The sequence below is a fragment of the Notechis scutatus genome, chromosome 2 (assembly GCF_049901735.1).
Source record: "Notechis scutatus isolate UNSWTSFEM ecotype Mainland chromosome 2, rNotScu1.2, whole genome shotgun sequence".
NCBI lineage: Eukaryota > Metazoa > Chordata > Lepidosauria > Squamata > Elapidae > Notechis > Notechis scutatus.
The window spans coordinates 220,014,481-220,038,864 of NC_142010.1; the positions used below are offsets into that span (position 1 = coordinate 220,014,481).

The 24,384-nt window shown below is 35.9% G+C and overlaps 1 protein-coding gene across 1 annotated transcript in view; it reads left to right on the forward strand.

Moving 5' to 3' along the window:
* The first annotated feature begins 939 nt into the window (after positions 1-939).
* The window catches only part of FBXL17 (F-box and leucine rich repeat protein 17), a 182,201-nt gene continuing 158,756 nt past the window's right edge, over positions 940-24,384 (forward strand). The window contains exons 1-4 of the mRNA XM_026673000.2: positions 940-2,025; positions 5,158-5,280; positions 7,408-7,665; positions 14,643-14,774. Coding sequence (XP_026528785.1) covers positions 1,213-2,025; positions 5,158-5,280; positions 7,408-7,665; positions 14,643-14,774 — 1,326 coding nt within the window. The 5' untranslated portion in view covers positions 940-1,212. The remainder of the gene's footprint in view (positions 2,026-5,157; positions 5,281-7,407; positions 7,666-14,642; positions 14,775-24,384) is intronic.

The window sequence follows — 24,384 nt, forward strand, 5'->3', positions numbered from 1 at the left end:
TTTCCAAACTTTGTTTTTATTCCATTTATCAAAGACGTATATCTCATTTTTTCCATTTAACATTAACAGTATTTGAAAAGTGCTTTTAAATAAAGTTCATGCAGTATTTTTGTAATGGCCTCATCATTTTTTTGTCTTTTAACATCACTGTTAACATATTCCAAGAACTTGACAACCCTGAACAAATATTAGTTTTTACATTTGAATGTCTTGGAATTTAGTTTTTATAGCTGTCTGAAAACACTTAAAATTTAATTAACTGTGTGCTTTCCCTGGTTACAAGGAACAAATCACTGATATTTCTTTGAATGCTGACATGCAGATGATAACCTTTCTAGAGTTAAATCCAAAGGAAAAATGTCAGTAACGTTCAAAAGTATTAGGGAAATAACTATTAGGGCTGAGAAAATGTTGCCATTTCCAGAGAGCGCCTATTTTGTAGCTACTACGGTAGGATACCTTCTTTGAAAGAAATGACGATTTTTATCTCATTTGGATTGGGACAGAGGCGAAATTAACAAGGGAACAGCAATGGAACGGACTCTCTCGCATCTTGTCACCCCTTGTTCTGTCAATGAAAATTCAAAAAAATAAATAAATTTGAAAATATAAACTACATCTAAAGTTGTCCCAAAATACCCGTTTCTAGATCATAGAAGCCTCTGGGTGCGCCGCCAAGCTGGGAAGAAAACAATGCCTTTTAATGAAAAAATAACTGGGCATCCATTTTGCACTGAAATCTGTTTTAAACGAGTAAGTAAAATACTGCCCCCTTCCCTTTCCTTTTAAAAACACGCTATCCGATTTAATATGACTTGGCGAGGGCAGAGAGCCCTAAGATTAACCAATTTCTAGGTTCCAACCACATCCCCCACCTTAAATAGAACCGGCGTTTTCGGGCGTTTAACGTTTAAACTTCAGTACCTGCCTCCATCACGTGGGACAATTCTAAGCGGAACCGGAAGCGAGGGCTTCCATGGAGTCCCTGGTTTGTTGTGGTTATATTTAGAACTCTAATTTGGGGGCGGATCAGGGAGACGGAAGTATTGGCCATTTCCTTCCATGTCCCGGAAGCCGAGGCGTTGTGGTTGCCGGCCCCGGCGAGAGTCAAGGAATAGGCGCTGGGAGCCATGTCGTGAGGTTCGCTGAGCTGCGGTGACGCCGCTCAGAAAAGGTCCTGCCGAGCAGGGTGGCGGTGGCTCGGCTTCCTATATGGGCCATACTATTTCGAGGAAAAGCACTAATCCGAAAGCGGAGAAAAATCACCTCCGCGCCCCCCTGAGGGGGAAGGTCCCTCCGCCGCCACGGACCTGGACCTGCTTCCTCCGGGGGCCCTGCATGCTGTGTTTCTTGGTCCACAGTGCCAGGCCACCCGCCGCGAAGGACCAGCCGTCGCCTTCCTTCCCCTGCACGGCTGCGAAGCCCTCCGGCGACCGCCACGTTCGGCGCCTTTTGCGCTGGCCTCCCGTGTCGGTCTGGGAAGAGCAGGGTCGCCGCCGTTTGCTCTTCTCCAGCCTGCTCTTTTCGACGCCTCTTCTTCCTTCTCCTCCGCCGCCGCCGCCAGCGCGCCGGGGCTTCTTCGGGTCTGCGCTGGAGAGCAGCGAGGCTCCCGTGGAGATGGTGTGCAAGCGCAAAGGGATCGGGCTGCGCGCCTATCCGCCGCGGAAACAGCCCCGTTGCGCCATCCTCCGGGGAAATGCGGCGGGTCCCGGCGCCCCTTCGCCGCCCTCGACCGACCCCGCCGAATGCCAGCAGGTGCTCTTGCCCGAGCAGCACCTCTGCCCTCTGCCCCGCGCCGTAGACTGTGCCCGGGAAGCTTCGCCTAAAGACTCCGTCGCCGAGGATGGGAAGGAGATAATCCCAAGTAGCTCTCCCTCGCACCTGCCGGAGCTCGATGGGAGAGAGAGGCCCGAGCCGGGCGAACCTTACTGTGAAGAACCCCCCGAAAACCCGGAGGACTGTTGCCAAGAATCGCAGCCACCGCTGCTGGATATTAACCAGCTGCCTCCCTCCATCCTTCTCAAGGTGGGTTTGCTGGGCATGGACTGTCAAGGGTGGTGCTGTCAGATAGCTATGATACGCAGACTTCCAAGGTATGCTGTGGTTATCTAGTTTTTTCCCCCTTGTTTTTAAACAAGCTGTCATTTAAGTTTTCTTCCTTCCTCCTGATCTTCAAGAACTGCTGTTCACTGATTTCTTAGATACCTGCGTGTTGCATTCTGCTTTGGCTACGTAGCACCTCTACCTGTTTCTCATTCCGGGTTCAGTCGTGTGTTAAAAACAATCAGTGGCAGCAAGTGCCTGGAATCCCATTGCAGGGTGTCAGACCTGTTATTAGATTGCTTTTGCTGTGCTGCTTTGCCGTAGAGATGGGAATGAAGACTTGGTGTTGAGGTCTGTGCTGTTTTGTAATCCATTTAAAGCACTGAGCTACAGGTTTATTGAAAGCAATGCTGACAAGGAGTCTTAACTGAAATGGAATCCCTGACTTGAGAGGATGATGAATGTTTTTAGGAGATAATTTTTATCTTTTCATAAGGTGATACTCAGTAATTCTGAACTTGTTCAGCTTGATGTGGAAAATTCTTCTCTGTTTATAAACAAATCTTTCAATAAATAAAGTTATTTCATATGAACAAGTGATAATTAAAGTGAATTATTTGGTGTAGCTTTGATAATTGCAGCTTTCATTTCTGTTATACCGGAATTGCAGGAAGAAGTAAGTCTGAAATTGGAAGCTGCTCATCTGCTTCTTATATTGCAGGGTTTTATTTTGCTTTTTTAAAAGTTTAACTGGATAGCTTGGGACTTTTAATACCAAATGATTCACAGATATGATTTCCCAAAACTTAAGCCTATTTTTTGACATAATATATATTTGAAAGTTTTAGATTATTTTGTTTTGGCTCTCTGGTATCTTGAGAATGGTTTGAGAAGAATCAAGCAGAATAAAGTATTATGTAAAATGCATAGGTGGCATTCAGGAAACTGTATACCAAGATGACACACATCTCTCTCTGCATGGAAACCAGGGAATATTTTAAAGATCCAATCTAAAGACCCTTAAGCGTCTACCTGCTGGTGAAATATAAAAATTTTGATATTTTACAAAACTGCTTTATTTGTTTCTTTGTTCCGCACTATTGCAGTTACTTCAGTTCTTCTTGAAATCGATGAACAAAAAGCCCTTGAGTGAACCTCCAAAGAATTCTGCCTTAACTTGTAATTGCTGTTTATAATGGTAGAATTTATAAGTTTACTTAATAGAGCAGAGATACTGCCTTCCAATTTTTTAAAATAGCAACTTGTTATTAACAGTCATTAAACAAATGCCTCTAATAAATGTTATATATTCAAATTAGTTCAAGTTAAATGCTTATTTACTGTGGGTAACTTGCATTGAAATAATTAAAACAATATTCCAAGAAGTAGGCTACCAATGTAATAGTTGCACATTCTAAACATTTCTTCATTGATAGTTTATTTTTACTTTTTTATTTGGATACCACTACATTATCCTTTAACGATGGCAGAAAATAAAGACATCAGCTTTGCTTTGAATTGACTACTACAGGTAGTCCTTGACTTACAACAGTTCATTTAGGACTGACTTTCATCAGTTGCCAAAAAAGCGAACACAGTTCTAGGCTGCATTAACAGAGGGACAAAATCAAGATCACATGAAGTGTTAATACCACTTTATAATGCCTTGGTAATACCACACTTGGATACTGCATCCAATTTTGGTCGCCACAATGTAAAAAAGATGTTGAGACTCTAGACAAAGTGCAGAGAAGAGCAACAAAGATTATTAGGGGCCTGGAGGCTAAAACATATAAATGGTTGCTGGAATTGGGTTAGTAGTGTTCCAATATCTCAGGGGTTGCCACAAAGAAGAGGTAGTGAAGCTATTCTCCAAAGCACCTGAAGGCAGGACAAGAAGCAAGGGATGGAAACTAATCAAAGAGAGAAGCAACCTAGAACTAAGGAGAAATTTCCTGACAGAACGACTTGCCTCCAGAAAGTGTGAATGCTCCAACACTGGAAGTTATTTAGGGGAGATTGGATGACTATTTGTCTGAAAACCTCCAAGGTTAGTTCCAACTGTTATTCTATTCTGTTCCATTTAGTGACAATTCAAAGTTGCAGTGGCATTGAAAAAAGTGACATGACTATTTTTCACATGACCATTGTAGCATCCCTGAAGTCATTTGATCAGAATTTGGACAATTGGCAATGATTTATATTTTAGTCAGTTTCAGTGTCCTAGGGTCGTGTCACCTTTTGCAAGCTTCTGACAAGCAAAGTCAGATTCACCTAACACCTGTGTCACTAAGTTAACAATTGCAAGGATTCACTTAACAACTGGGGCAAGAAAGGTCGTGAAATGGGCCAAAATTCTCTTAAATGTTTCACTTAACAACAGAAATTTTGGGCTCAATTGTACCCGTAAGTCAAGGACTACCTGTATTTAAGTCCAATGTGTTGTATCAGCACTAGGTATTTGTACCCATTTTTTTACTCATCTGAAGCTCAAATGATGCATTATCTAAGGGTTTGTAAATGCAGACATTTTCCAGTTAATTTTTGACCTTTTTTCCATCAAGGCTGTGTATCTTGGCTCTTAATGGAAATGGTGTGGAATCTGTATTTACAAAAAGGGAGGGAGAAAGCAAATCAAATGCTTGTGAATTTGTTCCAGCATTCTGATAGACAAATCCTACTATAACTTAACATAATTTTTGACTGTTGTACCACTCCATCTCAGATTTTCATGCACTGCAAAGAAATTTTATCATTCCATTTAATAATGTAATTGCTACAGATGCATTTTTTATCTATAATCCTCACCCCACCCCCTTTTTTAAACTAAATTCAGCCTAATGGGTTAAAGACAGAAGTTTGCAGCTATTATAAAAAATTGCTGGCCTAATGAACATATTGAATGTGTGCAAGTTTTAATTTTTAATTATTTTTCATAGCTAACATAGCAACCATTGGAGCATATTAATGAGTAGGTATGAAAAATATACAGCTAGGATTACATTTTTTTTAAAAAAGATGACGCTTGCATTGGAGAACTGTTAAAATACTACAATTGGCATGTTATTAAAAGGAACTTTGAAGGCATATGACTTTCTCTTTTTATTTTCATAGATATTTTCCAATTTATCTTTGAATGAGCGATGTCTTTCAGCATCATTGGTTTGTAAATACTGGCGTGACCTCTGTTTAGATTTCCAGTTTTGGAAACAATTGGACCTCAGTAGTCGTCAGCAGGTATGGAGTAAGCAAGATTAAAGTATGAATGTCTTTTTCTTCAGATAAAAAGTGATGGTTGAAAGATGAACATATGGAATATATGCTATGTCAGATCGTTACTTAGGTAGTAAATAATTGAGTATCAAATGCAATTTATAGTTATGTTCATATGTAAAACTAAGCACAGGTTAATGTGCTATAGAATGTACTTTGAGAAGACTGTGAGCCACCAACAGCAAATTTTACAGATGTTCCTTTTCAGGCAACATGCCACCCATTAGGATTGTATATAAGTTCAAATAGATGTTTAGCTGAATGAAAATGTGAGTGAAGCCATATTGTCCTGTCACATCTAAAAGTGAACAAATATGACTCTTGTTTTCCTTTACTGACTTCGTAATGTTTTCTCAGTGGTTTATAGCACTTGGAAAATATAAAAGATGTTTTTGCCCATGTATAACAGTTGCATTCTTCTAGCCTTTTCACATTTTCCTGGAGAAAGTTGGAAGTCTCCTACAAGCCACCTTCTGAAACACAAGAACTTGGAGGTGCATGTTGTTGGAACAGATTGAGAGGAGATTTTCTTCATTATTAGCAATATTCATCAGTGCCATAATTTTTTTAGTGGTTTTCAAAGGTGCTAATTTTTTACAAGTTACTATAGTAAGAAACACATAGAAGCTTCAAAGAGACATGAAGTGTTTTGCTATTGAGACAAAATATATAGAGTCCTTGGTACTCTCTGAGTTTGGTTGTTTGCTTGTAGATGTTCCATTACTTGATTAGATATCCTCAATGATAATTTATTGGGTAATGAAGCATCTGCAAGTACAATCAAGCTCAGAGAACACTGACTGCACAATTCATCCCTGAGCTACGTATATTCTCTTCCATTGGATACAGAATATGTTGCCCCTTTTCTGAAAAGGGAGCCATGTCAAATCTTTGCACCTAGGTCTTTGGTGTGGTTGGATGTTGCTTTGTGTGTGTGTGTGTGTGTTTCTTTTGTTTGATAGCAGTACAGAAGTGCAGTGGCTCAATTGGGGATAAAGGAATTGTCCATGATTGCACCAATACCTGCTTTTATATAAACCATTGTTTATAAATTGAGCATCCAGTCCAATAATTTATTACATAATTTATATATTATGGTGTTCCAAATTGCTCCAGATGGTGATTGAAGACATTGGAAAAACAAATGGAGCAATGGAATCATTGCTGCATGAAGAGTTCTGGTATTTGTTATACCAGTATCTCTGTTCAAACCAAAACATGACGAGCCATGGCATGGTTTTATATTGTGGTTGAGATTTTCTATACACATACTCTGCTGGATCACAGTATGGCTTCACGTAGATAAGCTAGCTGAATGATGATGTAAATAAAACATTTTATGCAACCCAGATACCTAAGATCTTTCTTTGTGATTTTTGTCTAATGTGTATTAGGACAACGTGAACTTTTTCTGTTCCAGACAAAAGATTAGATCCTGGTTGCTTGAAAGTTGGAATAGTGCAAGGGATTGTTCTAGTGCAAAACTAATATTTCTTAATGCAAGTACTAGGTTTGGAGGTCTACAGAAGTGTTCAGTCTTTGAAATCTGTGTTGAGAACTAGAATTTTTGATTTTTCTCTAATGTGTATTATAGGGCAACATGAACTTTTTCTGTTGTCCAGACAAAAGACTAGATCCTGGTTGCTTGAATGTTGGAATGATGCGAGGGATTGTTCTAGTGCAAAACTAATATTTCTTAATGCAAGTACTAGGTTTGGAGGTCTACAGAAGTGTTCAGTCTTCGAAATCTGTGTTGAGAACTGAGAATTTTGTGAATGTTAGACATAGATTATAGGTAATTGGAAATGTTTCTAGGTAGAATGTTAAATAATAGCCATTTTAATTCTTCATGTCACAAAAAGTAGGAATAGAAAACTAATAATATAGGATCTTGCTCTAAAAGAATTAAATACAGATTATCTAAAAACTGCCTTTTCCTACATAATAGAGGAATTTGCAGTGAAGTACCAACTATTTACACTGAGCAATCAGTTCTAAAGTCATAATATATATTTATTGACATTATCATGTGGTTTTGTTCATATAATTTTGGATAAAGTGTAATTTTATATATTGGCTATTATTTGACAGGTCACTGATGAATTACTGGAAAGAATTGCATCGCGAAGCCAGAATATAACTGAAATCAACATTTCTGATTGTCGTAATGTGACTGATACTGGTGTATGTATGCTAGCATCTAAGTGTCATGGACTTCTAAAATATACTGCATATAGGTGTAAACAGCTGTCTGATACATCTCTGTCTGCTGTTGCCTCACAATGTCCTCAGCTTCAGAAAGTTCATGTTGGCAACCAAGATCGTCTTACTGATGAAGGTCTTAAGCAGGTAAGTTTCATAATAATTAAATTCTGTTGTATGTGCCTTTAAATAATTCTAAATATATTGTGTTTAGAATTCAGCCATTGATTGTTTTATATGGGACCACCTAAGTTCTATTAAACTTTGTATATAATTAATGTAATGAATTCAAAATATGCAAAATACAACAGTTATTAATAATTTGCATGCTATTTTTTAATATGGTATCTTGGAAACTTTGAAATAAATTGTGATTTCTTGCAGGTTCTCACAGAATTCTGAATATATACCACAGAATTGGATAAATATAATTTTTCTGTCCCCTATATCATGAATGATTTACATGATTTTTAATATACATATTATTTTTAAAATCTTAAATATTTTTAATATTACATAGTATGATTTATATCAAGGATGCCCTATCCTTTCTGGTCTTAGAATTTTGTACTTGTTTCAGAAGGCATTCTGAAAGTAAATTTACTGTACTAGATAAGGCACAGTGTGACATACTGCTGTCTGTGGACAATTATTTAAGTTTGTAAATACACTGTAAAATTCTATAACTAATGTTATTTTTTTAATGTGAAAGTCTGTCATTCTTCCTGGTTACACTATACATTGGAATAGATAAACAATGCTATTAGCAGTAGTCTTCAGAGCTGTGTTTATCTCAATTTAAAAGTTTATAGAAAACTTATTCAATTGCTATATTCAAATGTATTACCAATTAGAATATAAATGACCAAAATCTAGACAAATGGTTTTGAACTATTGGTCAGATGTTATCAAGATAAATTTAACTTGGGGATATATTTTACATAATATTTCAATTTTAATTTAACTTTTATAGCTTTCTGCTGTTTTAAAGCAAATATATAAGCAAATTAGAGGGGTTTTTTTTTGGCAGAATCATTCTTCAAGATTTTATTTACATAAATTATAATTAACTATTGAGAAAGTTAGAAGTTATCTTAATTTAAATTAATTAAAATAAATGCCTAGAACCTGGTAGAGATTCTGCATAATGGTGTAGAAGGATAAAATCCTAGGGTTCGGAAATTATACTTACATTAATGCAGCCTAAAAATTGCATTTACCCTTTTTGCTGCCATATCACAACTTAATTCCTCCAATTACTAATTAGTTATAATTCCAAGATATTCACAAACATGCCAGATACTTTCCATGATCTATCTGTGCCTTTGATATTAGCAATAGCACTAACAATAGCACCTTGACTTATATACTGCCTAATAGTACTTTACAGCAATATCTGAGTGATTTTGGCATATTGCCCCCAACCTGACTCCTCACCTTGGAAGAATGGAAGTCTGAATCAACTTTGAGCCTGGCAGGATTGAACTCTAGGCTGTGGGCAGAATTAGCCTGCAATACTGCATTCTAATCACTGTACCACCATTTTTATTCATAAGAGCATATTTTTGCATTTTTGTCTATTAAATTCAAATCAATATAAGAGCTTATGGTGTAAAGACCCATGGAAAGATACATGCTTGGCATCACAAGACAAGATAGAAAGACCTGCACATGGATTAGAGAACAAACAAAAGTATACGATATCATCAAGAGAATAAAAGAATTGAAATGGAAATGGGCTGGATAGCAAGAAGAACTGATGGCACATAGACTAAGGCAGTTATAGAATGGATTCCACTTGGTAAAAAGCATTCACAAAAGAAACCTAAAACAAGATGGATTGATGACATCAGCAAATATTGCAGGCCCAATTGGCAAAAGAAAGCTCAAGACCGTATTTGTTGGAAACATACAGAAGAAGTCTTTACTCTGCAGTGGATAGACAATGGCTAGAATGATGAGGATAATGATGAAGATCTATTGAATAGTGGTTTCATCCCATTTTTAAAAACTTATCATGGTTATATTGTGGGGGAAATAGGAGGAAGCCATGTTGGATATGTTTAATGCCTTGAGTTATTTGTAAAAATAATAAGGACAGGATACAAATAATTAAATGAGATAAGATTAGCTTGGTCTTGGTCTTGTCAATTCCATACTGATTTCTGGCGTTTATAAATCAATCTGCAGTAGAATATTTCAGGTATTTATTTAACTCACATTGGTTGATCTGTAATTCTGCCCAAACATGCTTTTGAAGATAATGACAACATTTGTCCAGTTCTAGTCATATGGCACTTTAATACTTCACTGGTGTCCATGGTTTCTGAAAAATAACATATTTGAGCAGACTATCAGTGTTTTCCTTCCTATCATGCAAGTGGCTTTGAATTTGGAAATTTAATCTCATTCAATAAAATGAGTATTCTCTGACCATGTTTCTTTAAGCTGCTATTTCATCTTGCTTTTTATAACTTCCCTGTCTTTTGAGAGAAGACAGTGACAAGATACAAATTGAATAGCTTTAGCTTTGTTTTGTAATTTGCTACCATTTTAGCAATGTAAAATGGGAATTATTTTGAGCGAACTGAATAAAATGACTCTTAATATGAAAACAAAATTTACATTTCAAATTTCCCTTTTCCTAAAAGCACCCAAAGTAATGCATCATATTATAACAGAAATACATTTTAAAAAGTTGTCTGTGTACATGTACAGCTTTTTCTGAATAAAAAATGCATTTGAGCTCTGCACTGTTCGTTAAATTTAGGTTTGCAGTAAGCTACATATCATATTTCTTTTTTTAAAATAAAGTTTTATTGAGTTTTAACAAAACAAATAAAACATCTTATTTGAGTACAGCATGGTTCCGGGTTATCACATTTCCATACAGACACAATTTCATATGCATATTCATCTTATGTATTCAACTTCATATCTTATTACTCTTTTTCCAACTTCTCACTATTTCCCCCTTTACTTCTCTTCGTTTTCTTTTATGGTTATCTCATTTTCTTCTTATTCAATTGTGTTTCTTTTACCTGAATTTCTATATCTTTTTATTCATTATACTTATACTTTCGTCTGTCTTGTTTACAATTTCATATCTTCTCTTCCAACATTCTTGAGAAGCAAAATTACCCCTATGATTGCCAATCGAAGTGCAACACCTTTAAATCTTATTGTTATTATCATATGAAATCTCATTAAACATTGAATTCGTGCATTCTAAAATTATAACATTCAAATTTCTAATATCTATTTTATATCATGTAGATCTCATCATTCAGACTCTGCTTGGTACTTCCCCTTGAAAATGTAAAAAGAAAAATTCAAAAAAGATAGATAGATAGATAGATAGATAGATAGATAGATAGATAGATAGATAGATAGATATATTCATTCTTAAGTTTTCGCGGGTACTTACATGTATGGCATTTAGCTTTGTTCGGGTATTTTCCCACGTCATAGTACTTGTGCTTTTAAAGTTGTAGCGATGTTTCGGCAGAATCTCATCTGCCATCATCAGGCTTCTGTATAGTGTTCATCTGTGAGTCAGGCTTTTACAGTGGTTTCAGATTTGAATTTGGGGCAGCCTATTGCTGTGCCAGAATGGTTTTTTCTTCAACCTGATTGGTTGAGAGTCTTGGTCTGTGTTTATTGGTGGAACAGAAGAGATGATTCCACCAGACTGTCAATCATTTGGAAGCCTGCACTCACAAACAAAAAAATCTCCACACCACAAGCCAGGCAAACACCTGGGCACAAACAGATCCCCCCTGATACCTCCAGCTCAAACACACTCCAACCAGGCACCCAGATGAAACCCAGCTTCCTAACTAATGATAGCCGTCCATTTACCCGGAGCCAAGCTGCACTAAAGGCCTCCAATAAAGTAACACAATGTTGCCAGCCAATCAAGATACAAAAAGAGCCAAAAAACAGACAGAAGATATTAGAAACACCAATCAAGCAGAACACAGCAAACTCCAAGACCAATAAACACAGACCAAGACTCTCAACCAATCAGGTTGAAGAAAAAACCATTCTGGCACAGCAATAGGCTGCCCCAAATTCAAATCTGAAACCACTGTAAAAGCCTGACTCACAGATGAACACTATACAGAAGCCTGATGATGGCAGATGAGATTCTGCCGAAACATCGCTACAACTTTAAAAGCACAAGTACTATGACGTGGGAAAATACCCGAACAAAGCTGAATGCCATATATACATGTATATATACATATACATATACATATACATATACATATACATATACATATACGTACATATATATATATATATATATATATATATATATTGTAAACAAAATAGTTATTCAAAATCATTCTAGTACTGGTATGAACCTTGTAAATCTTTCACATTTCTTTTCAATATCTATCAGTCTTTGAGAACAATTGAAATGTTTCCCTCCCTTCTTCATTATTACTTAACTGTTAATAAGCATACCATTGGATAGTCATACTGTTTTATCTTATAAATTATTTACTATTAATAAGCAAAATAATTATTCAAATTCATTCTAATAACTGGTATAAATTTCCTTATAAATCTTTCACATTTCTTTTCAATATTTTATCAATCTTTAGAAACAATTGCAACGTCTCCCTCTCTTCTTTATTATTGCATTAATTATAAATAAATATACCATTACATAACAATACAGTTTTATCTCTTTGATTATTTAATTATTTTATTTCTAACTCATTACAGTATTCTACTGTCACAACACTATCTTTTGTACCTTTGGCAGAATCCTCACTTTTAACTTAATTTAACCATTGTCTCTGTGTTTTCTAGCTGAGCAAATACCTTTAATCCTAGTACGTTTCCCCTTTTTCTTTATTTCCTGTTTTTGTCCCTCATAAGTTCTTTCCCTTTCTATCTTCCCCCTTTTTCTCATCCCTTTTTTTATATCCTTCTCTCTCTAATTTTCCCTTCTGTAGTTTTCTTTTCTGCTTCTCCTTGCTGTTATACTTCTTTTTCAGACTATTTTTCTTTTTGGCTGTTCCCTTTGATCTCAAACTTTTAACTCCTTTCCCCCTTTTTTCCCTTATTACTACACTTTGCATTATTTGATCATTGAAAATGGCTTCTTCTTTGTCCAGCCCTTCTTCTTGCTCTTGAAGCTTTTCCTTTTGCTTTTCATAGTTCAGGATCTCCATTTCAAAAAATTCAAATACGAAGCCAAAGGATCTTCCTCTCCTTTCTGCATCTTCTTTCTGTTTTTTTAAGACTCATCTTCAATTCCTCCAGGAGTGATGGCATTTTAAACACTTTTGAACAACCACCCAATTGACTTTAAGTAAAAACAGAAAAAGAAAGAACAAACCAATGCCAAAAACTTTTTTTTTAAATCACCAAATGATCCCAGACTGTTCCTTCTTGTTTCTTTACTTTTCCTTTCCATGGGTTACTGTATCATTTAATAAGATTTCAGTTACAATGTATCCTTGGGAGTCTTTTCAAAGTTTCACTGTTAATCTTCTTTATTTTTCCAGGTGGCACTCCATTTTTCCATTATTCCAAGTCCCACCATTTTGCCTCCACTCTTCTCCTTTCTAGGGCTTTAAAATGACCAAGAAAAAATCTTTATTCTCCTTTTGACACTTAGATTTCAGCTTAAGGTTGCCTATTAGTGTCAAAATAGATTAATATAAATATCTTTCCATACCATTTGCAATTGTCAATATAAAAGTAAAAAAAGGGTTTTTAACCTCCTTTTCTCTCTCCTTCGCCGCTTAAAGATCTTCTTTCAGAAGTATCCCTCTAGGTACTTTTAGATTCAGGGTAGCTTGCTAAGATGTTCTCTGTTGTTTAGCCAGGTCTGTCCTGCTTTCCTCTTTGTCTTCCTCCTGCACAATCTTATCCAGTCAGGTTCTTCTTTGAGGTGGCCATTTCTGACCACCGCTGCAACCGCCTTCGGGGAAGGGAGTTTAGACCAGCCAAGAAGGAGAGATGCGGCTCCCCTCCACTTGGCTAGCAATCTCCCCCCTCTTCACCACCTCTACGGGGTGGCTTCAGCCCCGAATCCAAAGGATCGGGGTGCTCCTGCGGCGAGTACTGATCGAAACAGCGCACGATCGCGGATTTTGGTCTGTCACTGAAGAGACCCAAACTGGAAGTCCCCCATATCATACTTCTTATATGCCTTCCATATTTCCAACTTTCATTTCACTACTTGATTGGCTTAATGCTATTATTTAACTCACTAATGACACATATCTCTACCTTGTGAAAGGTAACTGCATTCAATTCTGGATGTATCTATAAAGAGGCTTTTGAAATGTAACCTATTAAATCCTAAAAACACTGAAATTGTACAGGTTAAGAAGCTTACTGCTATGGACAATAATATATTGTTAGTTTTTAATGGAGTTATATTTTATCTGAAGAAAAGACAGTATTAATTTATTTATATCACGATAATATTGCCAGTTCCAGTTGTAAAAAAGCATTATTATTCACTTAGTAAGAAACATTACTATTTACCTTCTAGAGAGGTTAATACAAAACTTTAGCACTGTGAATTCTTAATGGAAGCTGAAATATCTATATACATTAGTATTATATTTATTGTTTTATGTACTGTATACTATATTGTGCTGATTACCAGTAAGTTGGTAGAACAGATGTCTTTATCAAATGCTTTAAATGTTGTATGAAGAACTTATTATTAGGAATTAAGATTTGCCTCAGACGACATTCTTGGGAGTAACATTGACAATTTCTAAAGATCATATTAAATGTATAGTTAATCTAATAAGCCTTTCTCTTTTATGATTGTAGAAAATGAGAGGTACATAGCTACTGTGAACTGCTGAAGCACTGCAGTAAATACTGCAATAGAAGATAATGCTTTGAGACCAATATGCTGCTAAAACATTGTTAAAATCTCATTATCTAACCATTTAATGTGCATATGCATATAGGCAAAAACATACAGGTTGCTTACTGCCTGTTATGTTTTCAATGGACTTCTTTTCCTTGCTGGATGTTTTCCCCTATCCTTGTAAATTGTTTTGGTAGTTCTATGGTAATAAGTAGAATACAAATGGTTTCAAGTATGTTGTTAATGCAGATTTTAACTTCATTTATAGTTGGGCTCAGAATGCAGAGAATTGAAAGACATTCACTTTGGGCAGTGTTACAAGATCTCAGATGAAGGAATGACCATTATAGCTAAAGGATGCCTGAAGTTACGGAGAATATACATGCAGGAAAACAAATTAGTAAGTATTTTCTGCTATAACCTGAAATTGAAATTGTCCATACATTCTTTCGCTGCTCTCGCCCCAACCTGTACAAGGATTTATAAGTTACATTAGGTTGATTCTCAATAGGTTCTTTGTCTAGAAGATCCTGAAAATATCAGTGGATTGTATCAGCAATAATTTCTTGCAGGAAACTATCCCACCAGTAAAAGAATTTGTGAAATATTTCCCTTTTGAAAAATGGCCCAATAGTTTGCTATACTCTGATTTCTCCCCCTCATGCACACATTTCCATATTGCAGTGTAGTGAAGTAAGCTTATAACCATATTCAGTTATTTAGAACTTTTTTTAGGATAGCAAGATATTGTGTTGGTCATTATATTTAAAATTTAAAATAGAGACATTTATGAATGTTGAATATTAAATTCTAGGTCCAAGTAGGTTAAATATTGCCACTGGATTAGCTTTTGAACTTCCCAAATATTTTGTAGCTCTTTTTAGGTGTTTTTTCTAGATGAACAAAACAAGTGTTATATTCCTATTAGTTCTCAAATTAAAACTAATTTATTACAATTTATAAAAAGAGACCAACACTGATATCTCTTGTAAATCCTAGTACATTTTGAGAATCAGTTGTCCTTTTGATCTGTCCAGATGGTTCCTTTTACAGTAATTTGATCCTTCTTAAATTTCATTCTGTAGTGAAACCTTAGTTTATGGGCTGTTATTCAATAATCTGGATGCAGAGGACAACATATTAAATGGAGGGCCTCCCCCAAATTAAAAGCAAAGTTTGTTTATAAAGCAGTGCAGACAATTGATGAAATTCGAATCATTATAAAATTGTTGTTCCATAAATTAAGGTTTTACTCTTCTAGTTTTGCTACAATTCTTTTCAGAAAACCCTAGCCTAGTTCTCTTCTCATGTGATTGACCTGTTAACACAACTGTAAATATAAGATGTACTGAAAATCTGTAATTGATTTCATATTCCAATGTGAAATTTTGTAAATAGACCCCTAAATAGCATTGCTATGGAAAAAAAGCATTGAATTACCTCTTTCTTACAATGTACATATAAAATTGAATATGTTTTCATGAGAAATTGAGGTTGACAAGGAAAATGCACTTTGCTGTGAGTTAATGAACAAGTTAAATAAAATATATGTAAAAGGGAGAAAAAAAATTGATCCTGGGATTCTATTGTAAATTCTAAATTGTATTTACTTCTGAGTTTTTATAATAGTAAACTAATATAAAGTACATCGTACATGCTCTAGAGAATTTGGTGGCTTAGTTAGCTTTGAACTTGCCATGTTAGAGAGATTGCCATATTCCGTTTTATTTCTAAAAATTAATTATCACTGTAAATATGGAAATGTAGACTTAGTTCCATTAGTGAGCTTAGTGAGCTTGTTAAAGTCATATTCACCAGTTCAATTCTTAGTGGAAGAAGGAACAAACTTTCAGACTTTATTTTGATTATAGAATTCATACTAGGTTTACAAATAATCCTATTTTCTGCCTTCCCAGGACGTTTTGAAGTGCTGCTGCCAGTCAGTTTACTGGCATAATACCAGATAATATATCTGAAAACAGATAATATAACTATAAAGCAAATTTTTGTACTTATGTTCTGTCTCATTGAATGTAATGTGGAAAGGAGCCAACAAAAATGTGCTATAATTTTTGTTTATTTGTCTACCCCTCATCAAAACAGAAACAACAAAGTAGAACTACTAAAAATACATGTTTAAGAGTAATATTTCAAAGGGTTTATAAGGAGATGGGCAATGACTAAGGTTAAGAACTATAAAAAATACAATATTTTAAAAATACAGAAAAAGTAGAAAAAGAAAGATTATATAAGGAAGAAAGAAAAAGTTAAGAATAACAAAAAGAAAGAAGATATCTAAAGAAGCTATTTCCAGTCTTCATTGCAGCACTTACATAACAATTATTATCTCCACCTTCTCATATTACATATCAGTCTTCTTCCGATAAATCTTTTAAATCAATAAATTCCAAGAAGGATGTGATTATCATAGTAACTAGACATGCAATTGCATTCTAAACATTTAAGGCATTATATTCAAGCTTCATAAATTCAGAAGAGTAAAAAGTACTTGTTTTAATATTTAAACTCAAAGCTTTTACCTATATTCATACACTATGGAGGAAATATATCACTCTTGAGTTAATATCAGTCTGTTCTGTTCCACTAGATGTGGTAGAGTAGGCATGTTTCAGATACCATTGGTGAGGGACCTTCATTTGAAGAGTACCAGGAGACATGCCTTCTCTGGTGCAGCACTGTTTTAGAACTTTCTTCCCTCTGAAATTAGACTAGCTACATCCTTTGGTATTCCAAAATGGCCTCAAGTCTTGGCGATGTTGTCAGGCCTGGGGAGCGAGGTCCATTGTTGAAACACTCCATAGTTTTTCCTCCCTGTCCTGTGAATTGTATTTCTGCTTTAATGATATTCATTAATAAGGTTTTTTATACTGTATTTATTAAATATTTTATGCTTCTCATCTCACTGATATAGTGACCCAGCATACAATGGCTTATAATATAATCAAAAGTAAAATGGCTTACAATATAATCAAAAGTAGGAAAAAAAAGGTAATACAGGACAATTAAAATTGGGGCAGTTAAATAGAAAAGTTAAATGAATGAAGGAACCTACATGTCCCAGGATAATGTTGAAGGGACCAGTCTGGGTCAGTCACTGGGACCAAAGGTTTAATCTTCCAAGTTTTCAGACTTGTGCTAGAACCTACCTTCAGAGAACTTATTTTTTCCAGAATGTGTCATTTGGGCTGGTCTATGAATAGTATTTATATGGTGCCTGTTTCTTTGTGGCTTTTTAGTTGATTGGGGTGTTGATATCTGGCTATTAAGTTATTGGCTGTTGTTTCCTTGTGCTGCTAAGCCTTCAGCTCCTAATACCTGATAAACTGGTGGTAAATCAGCATTACTGTTGACTGAGAAGGGGCCAGTTTCCCAGGCTTCAATCATTTCTCTGAATAACTTCGTACTGTACTTGCTTGGCCAATAATCTTGGTAGCTTCAAAATTGAATGTGTGTCCTTGGTCGTTGCAATGTGAGGCTACCAATGAGTTCAGGTCTCCTTGTCTGACCACTTGCTTTGTGTTCTTGCAAAACAAATCTACACACTTACATTTTGGTGTTGCTACGTGGGTGACAACATTTGTCATCATCAAAAGAAATGCACTGAAAGACTTACATACCCTATGGAATACAGATATACAATTCACGATGGAGGAAGAAACGACTAGACAATTACTATTTTTAGATGTGCTTGTCAACAGGCAGGAAGATGGAAATCTAGAAAACACGGTTTGTCATAAGGCACCAACACTCCACCCTTAGTTTCAGCAGTAACCATCCACTGTCACATAAAAAGAGTTGCACCAGAACACTATATGGCAGGATGAGAACCTATTGTAGTACCCAGCAAGCTAACAACTAAGGAGCAGGCACCCCTGTCAACAATTCAGGCAGAATGGGTATGCACAAGCATTTATTGCCTGTGCCACACGAAAGGAAGAAAAAGAAAGAAGATACGAGGCCAACTATATGGCACACACTGCCATACATTAAAAAACATTTTGGAAGTAGTAGAACACAGCTTCTGTGTTCTAATGTAATTTACTGCATTCTAATGTAATCTTAATAGATCCGCTGCATGGATTGCCCTTGTGACTATGTAGGATAGATGTGGAGGAAGCTAACCATCAGGTTGCAAAAATTCAAGCAAGTGGTCAGATGAGAAGACCTGAATTCATTGGTAGCCTCACATTGCAATAAACAAGGACATACATTCAATTTCACAGCTACTTGGATAGTTGGCCAAGCAGGAACAAAGATAAGCCAAGGAAATGATTGAAGCCAAGCCTGGAAAACATGCCCTTTGTCAATCACAGCAGTGCTGATTTACCAGGTACTTAGGAGCTGAAGACTTGGCAACACAAGGAAACAACATGATGAAGTCAGAAAAGCTAAAGCTCAAAATGAACTAAGACTTGTAACAAAAGTAAAACAACACCCCATTCTTTCACCACCAAACAACAAAAAATCAAGGAAATGATTGGTCCATAAATGGGAGAAAATGGCAAGAAATGATGAAAAACCAAGAGAAAGCAGAACTGCTTAACTCCTTTTTTTTGCATCTGTCTTTACACAAAAGGAAGAAAAAGGAGTCCAATCTACCAAAAACTGTATCATAAAAGACAGATTAGGAATATAAGTCAAAGTAAGCAAGAAAATGGTAAGAAAATATCTAACCACTCTAGAGAAGTTCAAATCATCAGGACCAGATGGATTATATCCCAAGGTCCTGAAGGAATTGACAGACATTATCTCAGAACCACTGAGGCATATGTTTCGAAGATCTTGAAGCACCAGGAACTATCAAGAGGACTGGAAAAGGGCTGATATAGATCCCATTTTCAAAAAAGGGGGAAAATGGAACCTGGAAACTACAGATCTATCAGCCTGACATGAATACCTGGGAAGATTCTAGAAAAGATAACCAAGCAATGAATCTGCAAACACCTAGTAGCCAACAAAGTCATAACGAGAAGCCAACTTGGTTTGTCAAAAACAGATCATGCCAGACAAATCTTATCATATTCTTTGACCGAGTGACAAATTAGTGGACCAGAGAAATGCCTTGGATATAATTTACTTGGACTTCAGTAAGTATTTGATGAAGTAGACCACAACCTACTACTTGATAAAATAGAAAAATGTGGGTTAGACAGCATCACCACTGGATGGATTTATAACTGGCTGACCAACTGCATTCAACACCCCAATCAACTAAAAAGCCACATGCAACCATGCACCACATAAATACTACACATAGTCCAAAGCATATATTCTGGTAGAGAGAAATTACCTGAGAAAGGGCTCCATCACATGTCTGAAAGCTTGGAAGACTAAACCTGTCATTCCAATGACTGATCCAGATTAGATCCTGCAGAAAAGTTAAAAACTAAGATGATAGGCAATCTGCAGATGGGTGTCTTCTCTATTCCATTCCCCATCCCCAATGTAGCTGGCCACTGTTGGGGACCCCAGGCAGGCGGCAGAGCTGTGTTTTCAGGCTTCATCTACATTGGAAAAGTTGGTGAAGTCCCACATGACAGAAAAGGCTGTTCTTTGGCAATTGGTATCCAAAGTAGGCCTTTTTTTGCTGCAACGAAATGAGGGAATTGGGCTAATCCCATCAGGGTTAGATAGCTCCTCAGACACATTTTGTGTTTTTATTTATTCTTATTTATTCTTGTTAGTTGCACAGAGTCATGTTTGGTGAGATGGGTGGCTGTATCAATTTGATAAATAGATGAAGAGATGAATAATGGATGGATGAATGGATAGATAGATAGATTATTGCCATTTTAATTGCCTTCCACTTAACCAGTTATAAAAGGGACGTGGTGGCTCAGTGGCTAAGATGCTGTGTTTGTCGATCAGAAAGGTTGGCAGTTCGCAGTTCGAATCCCTAGCACTGTATAATGGAGTGAGTTCTCGTTACTTGTCCCATCTTCTGCCAACCTAACAGTTCGAAAGCATGTAAAAATGCAAGTAGAAAAATAGGAAACACTTTGGTGGGAAAGTAACAGCGTTCCATGCGCCTTCAGTGTTTAGTCATGCTGGCCTCATGACCCTGGAGATGTCTTCGGACAGTGCTAGCTTTTCAGCTTTGTAACGGAGATGAACACTGCCCCCTAGAGGTGGAAACAACTAGTACATATGTGTGAAGGGAACCTTTACCTAACCAGTTATATTTTTTGTGAGAATTGTTTTCTATAACAAGAATTTTAATTTAATTGAAAAACTAAACTTGAAAACTGTCCAATATGAACCAGATTTGTATGTATAATATAAATATCCATATTTTCTAATAGAAGATTTAGTCAGAAACTCATTAGTTTGACAAGTATAAAAAGTGTAGCTATTGTATATGAATTTTGTTCCTGGTAGTTTGTTCTCTTGCGCTGAAATTATGCTTATGCTAATAAATAATAATCAACATGATATAATTTGAGTGGGCAGTCCATGGGATCCCTGAAGCTTTCAGCTCTAATTTTTTCTGCCTTTGGGGATTTCTGAGATAATGTTGTTAAAGCTGCCATTTTAAAATATAATCATTTTTCACCTCCATAAAGACACCAACTAGTCTTTTAAGTGCCTATAAGGTTCCCACTTTAACTAAAGTGCTACCAGGTCAAAAGTCACATCTTTTGAAATTTTTAGGCTCATGTCTTTATGTTTCTTAGGAACTGACACCTTCATGTATCTCTGGCTCCTCACATAACTAATCAAAATTGAAATAATATCAAACCATAACAAAGAAGTTACACTTTATTGAAAAATAAACCTAGAAATCTTAACTCGTCTCTAACAAAGGCAAGACCAAGTGCCTGAGTCATGAGGCTTATTCTCATGACAATATACCTTGGATTATTACATCTGAAGTAACCCATTGCCTAAATTTAGCTATGTTATCTTTTCTGCTTCTGATTCAAGGAAATTGCCTTTCTGGTTCTGTGTTTCCTACTGTGTTGACAAGGAATTGTAATGCTATCCTAAGTTTGATTATTGTTTTACATATTACAGATGACTCAATGTTTTTTTTAATCACCTTGTGAGGCTTTCTGGAGTTGATCGTTTTTCATATTGGAGTAGTTGCTGTTGCATGCTGCTTTCATATGGCATTTACTTGTTCATTTTCATGCTATGCTTGTAGCATAGAAAAGCAAGGGCAATTAAAATGCAATGCTTAGTGAACACATTTCATGAAGAAACTTAGGCATTTCAGCTGAATATTGTCAAGGTATCATGGTCTGAAAATATGTCTAGTTTCATGGAAAGTATCCTGCAATGGCAATGTTATATGCAGTTGTTTTGAACCTTTAAAAAATTCTACTTCTGCAAGATCAGCTGAGTCATTGTGCAATTTAGCTTTGCAGGAGTGCCGAGTAGTCTAAGTTAATAATAATAATAATAATAATAATAATAATAATAATAATAATAATAATAATAATAATAATAATAATAATAATAATAGATTAGTACAACGTAGAAGGTTTCTGTGAAGTTGCATTTTAATTCTCTGTCCCCCAAGAGTAGCAATAACAACAATACTAATATGAAAATATTAAAAAGTTTATTTAAATGCTGCATATGGCTGCCCAACTCACTAATGGGAAAAAGTATTGTTTACATTACATTGATTCTTGCATGATATTGATTTTTTAGTCTGTATTTTCACTGCTAAGTGCTTTCTGCACTTTATTTCTTGACTACTAATTCTTTTATATTCATAATCCTAAAAGGTCTAACTCTCAATATATCCATTGTCAATTCTAAGGTTAATTGCTGTAGCAATATCATTTGCTCTGCTCTTCCGTTTGTATTCCACCTTTATATTTACTCTTAGTCTATGTATACATAAACTTAATAATAAATGCTCCTTGACACTTATTAGAGTTTGCATATCATTAGCATTTTCAGCTATCAAACAGTATAGTTGATCAGCATACCACAAGTTAATAATGTTTCTTCCCCCAATTCCAAAGCCATGTTTATTTATTTAAAACATTTATTAGGTCAACCATTTTCTAACCAACTCTGAAAGGCTCCCAGTGCTTATTTGTCTTCTAATCCATCCTCTCTTGATATATATTAAGCACACTGAACAGATAAGGAGAAAGTATACAGTCTTGACATAGTCCTTTGACAATGTGAAGTCTGTTACATCGCATTCTGTCTGAATTGTGGATGTTTGTCTGTGTATAGTTTAACATGGGTGTCAGCTGGTGCTCCATTCAAAATCCAAGAAAGAAATACTTAGACTCCATTAATCAGAGAAAAGATATCTTTTACTGGAAATCAAGTGGTAGCAACAAAAGAATTCTGAATCTGAGAAAATGGGCGCGTAAATCACATATACAAAGTAATGGCAACGTTCCCACCCCCAATAGTTCAATTGGCTCATCCAATTAAAAGTTGTGTATATCATCATGTGGGCATCTCCAGGTGGGTGATGAGGCCTCTGTCTGTTGACCTTGACATATTTTGATAAAGAGTTGCAGCTGCGCATAGCATAGGATAGAAGCCTAAGCAAGAATCTACCCCCCCCCTCCAGCTTATACAGTTCTGGTTTGTAATACCTCCAGCTCACTTCCCATAACCATTCCCCCCTCCTCCCCCCGTTACTTATGACAGCCGAAAGATGCAAAGGAAAGGGAGAAAATCTTGAAGGCTGACATTCAGCCCTCCTGCAAAAGAGACGTTATTCCTAAAAAAGATAAAAATAGAAGGTAATAGAAAATATACATGTAATACCACATTACTATTTTTTAGGGTTTATCAGGATATTTAGTGCAAAATGCCTTGATAAGCTTACAATGATAAGGCTGACAATGGGGACAATGGAGTATTCTAGGATTCCCATTTTAAGAACATTGCTTATGGTAGAATCCTGTAATGGAAATAATGAGGAAAATGTAGTATGGTCTAGGAAACAGAAATGAATCCATACTATGGATTCTTCTCCTTTGTCTAGGTTTAACATGAGGACAATGAGATGTTCTAGGATTCTCATTTTCCCAAGGACATTCCTTACCTTGACATGTATTAATTTCTTTGTGGGATTCTTTTGCTTTCTCCAGAATGGTTTCGACTTATCAACTGTAGTGATTCACTTAACAATTGTGGCAAGAAAGTTCATAAAATGGGGCAAAATTCACTTAACAAATGTCTCACTTAAGAACAGAAATTCTGGGCTCAGTTGTGGTAATAAATCAAGAACTATCTATGTATTGGATGTTAATGTCTCTTGTTAACTGCTTACTGTCTTTTCTGACAGCTCTGAAATCTTTGTTAAGTTTCTTTTAGAGATCTTTCTCGGTTTTTTTTTTTAAATTTGGCTTCTCTTCTGGTTTGGTAACTTGCACCATTTTTTCTGACATCTAGTTTGCTTTCTTTGATTTCTTGGTCAATGGAGTGTTTTTTCACATACATCTTTGACAACTTTGATTTTATTTCTGCATTGTTTCTAGACCCTAATCAGCAAGGTTCTTGATTTTAAAGCAATTCTCCTTGTAAATGATGGTTATACGCTCAAGGTTATTTTGTGGAATTTGATAGTCTTTGTATTTCTACTTTAGCTTTGAACTCACATGTGAAATTTGCAACCTGTTCTAGAATTAGCCTCCTAGCCATGTCTTTGTTGTTATTGAGCTCTTCCTCTTCCTTATGCTAATAATATAATCAATTTGATTTCTGAAATATATTTGAATATAAGTAGCTCAGGTTGGTAGTTGACTGTTGGTCTGAGCTCCAAGCTTGGCAACAGGCACCCCACTATGTAACAACAAAACAACAAATCACAACCCATCATCTCACAAGAAATTGGACCACTTCTCAGTAACAACAACCAGTCATTCAAACAGACTGAAACCAGACCATGACTCAGCAGTATCCGAACAAGCAATACTAATTTAAATCACACAGACGGTACTTAAAACCAAAGACCATGTCTCAGTAACAACAGCCAGCCAATCAAACAGTCCAAAGTCAGACCATGA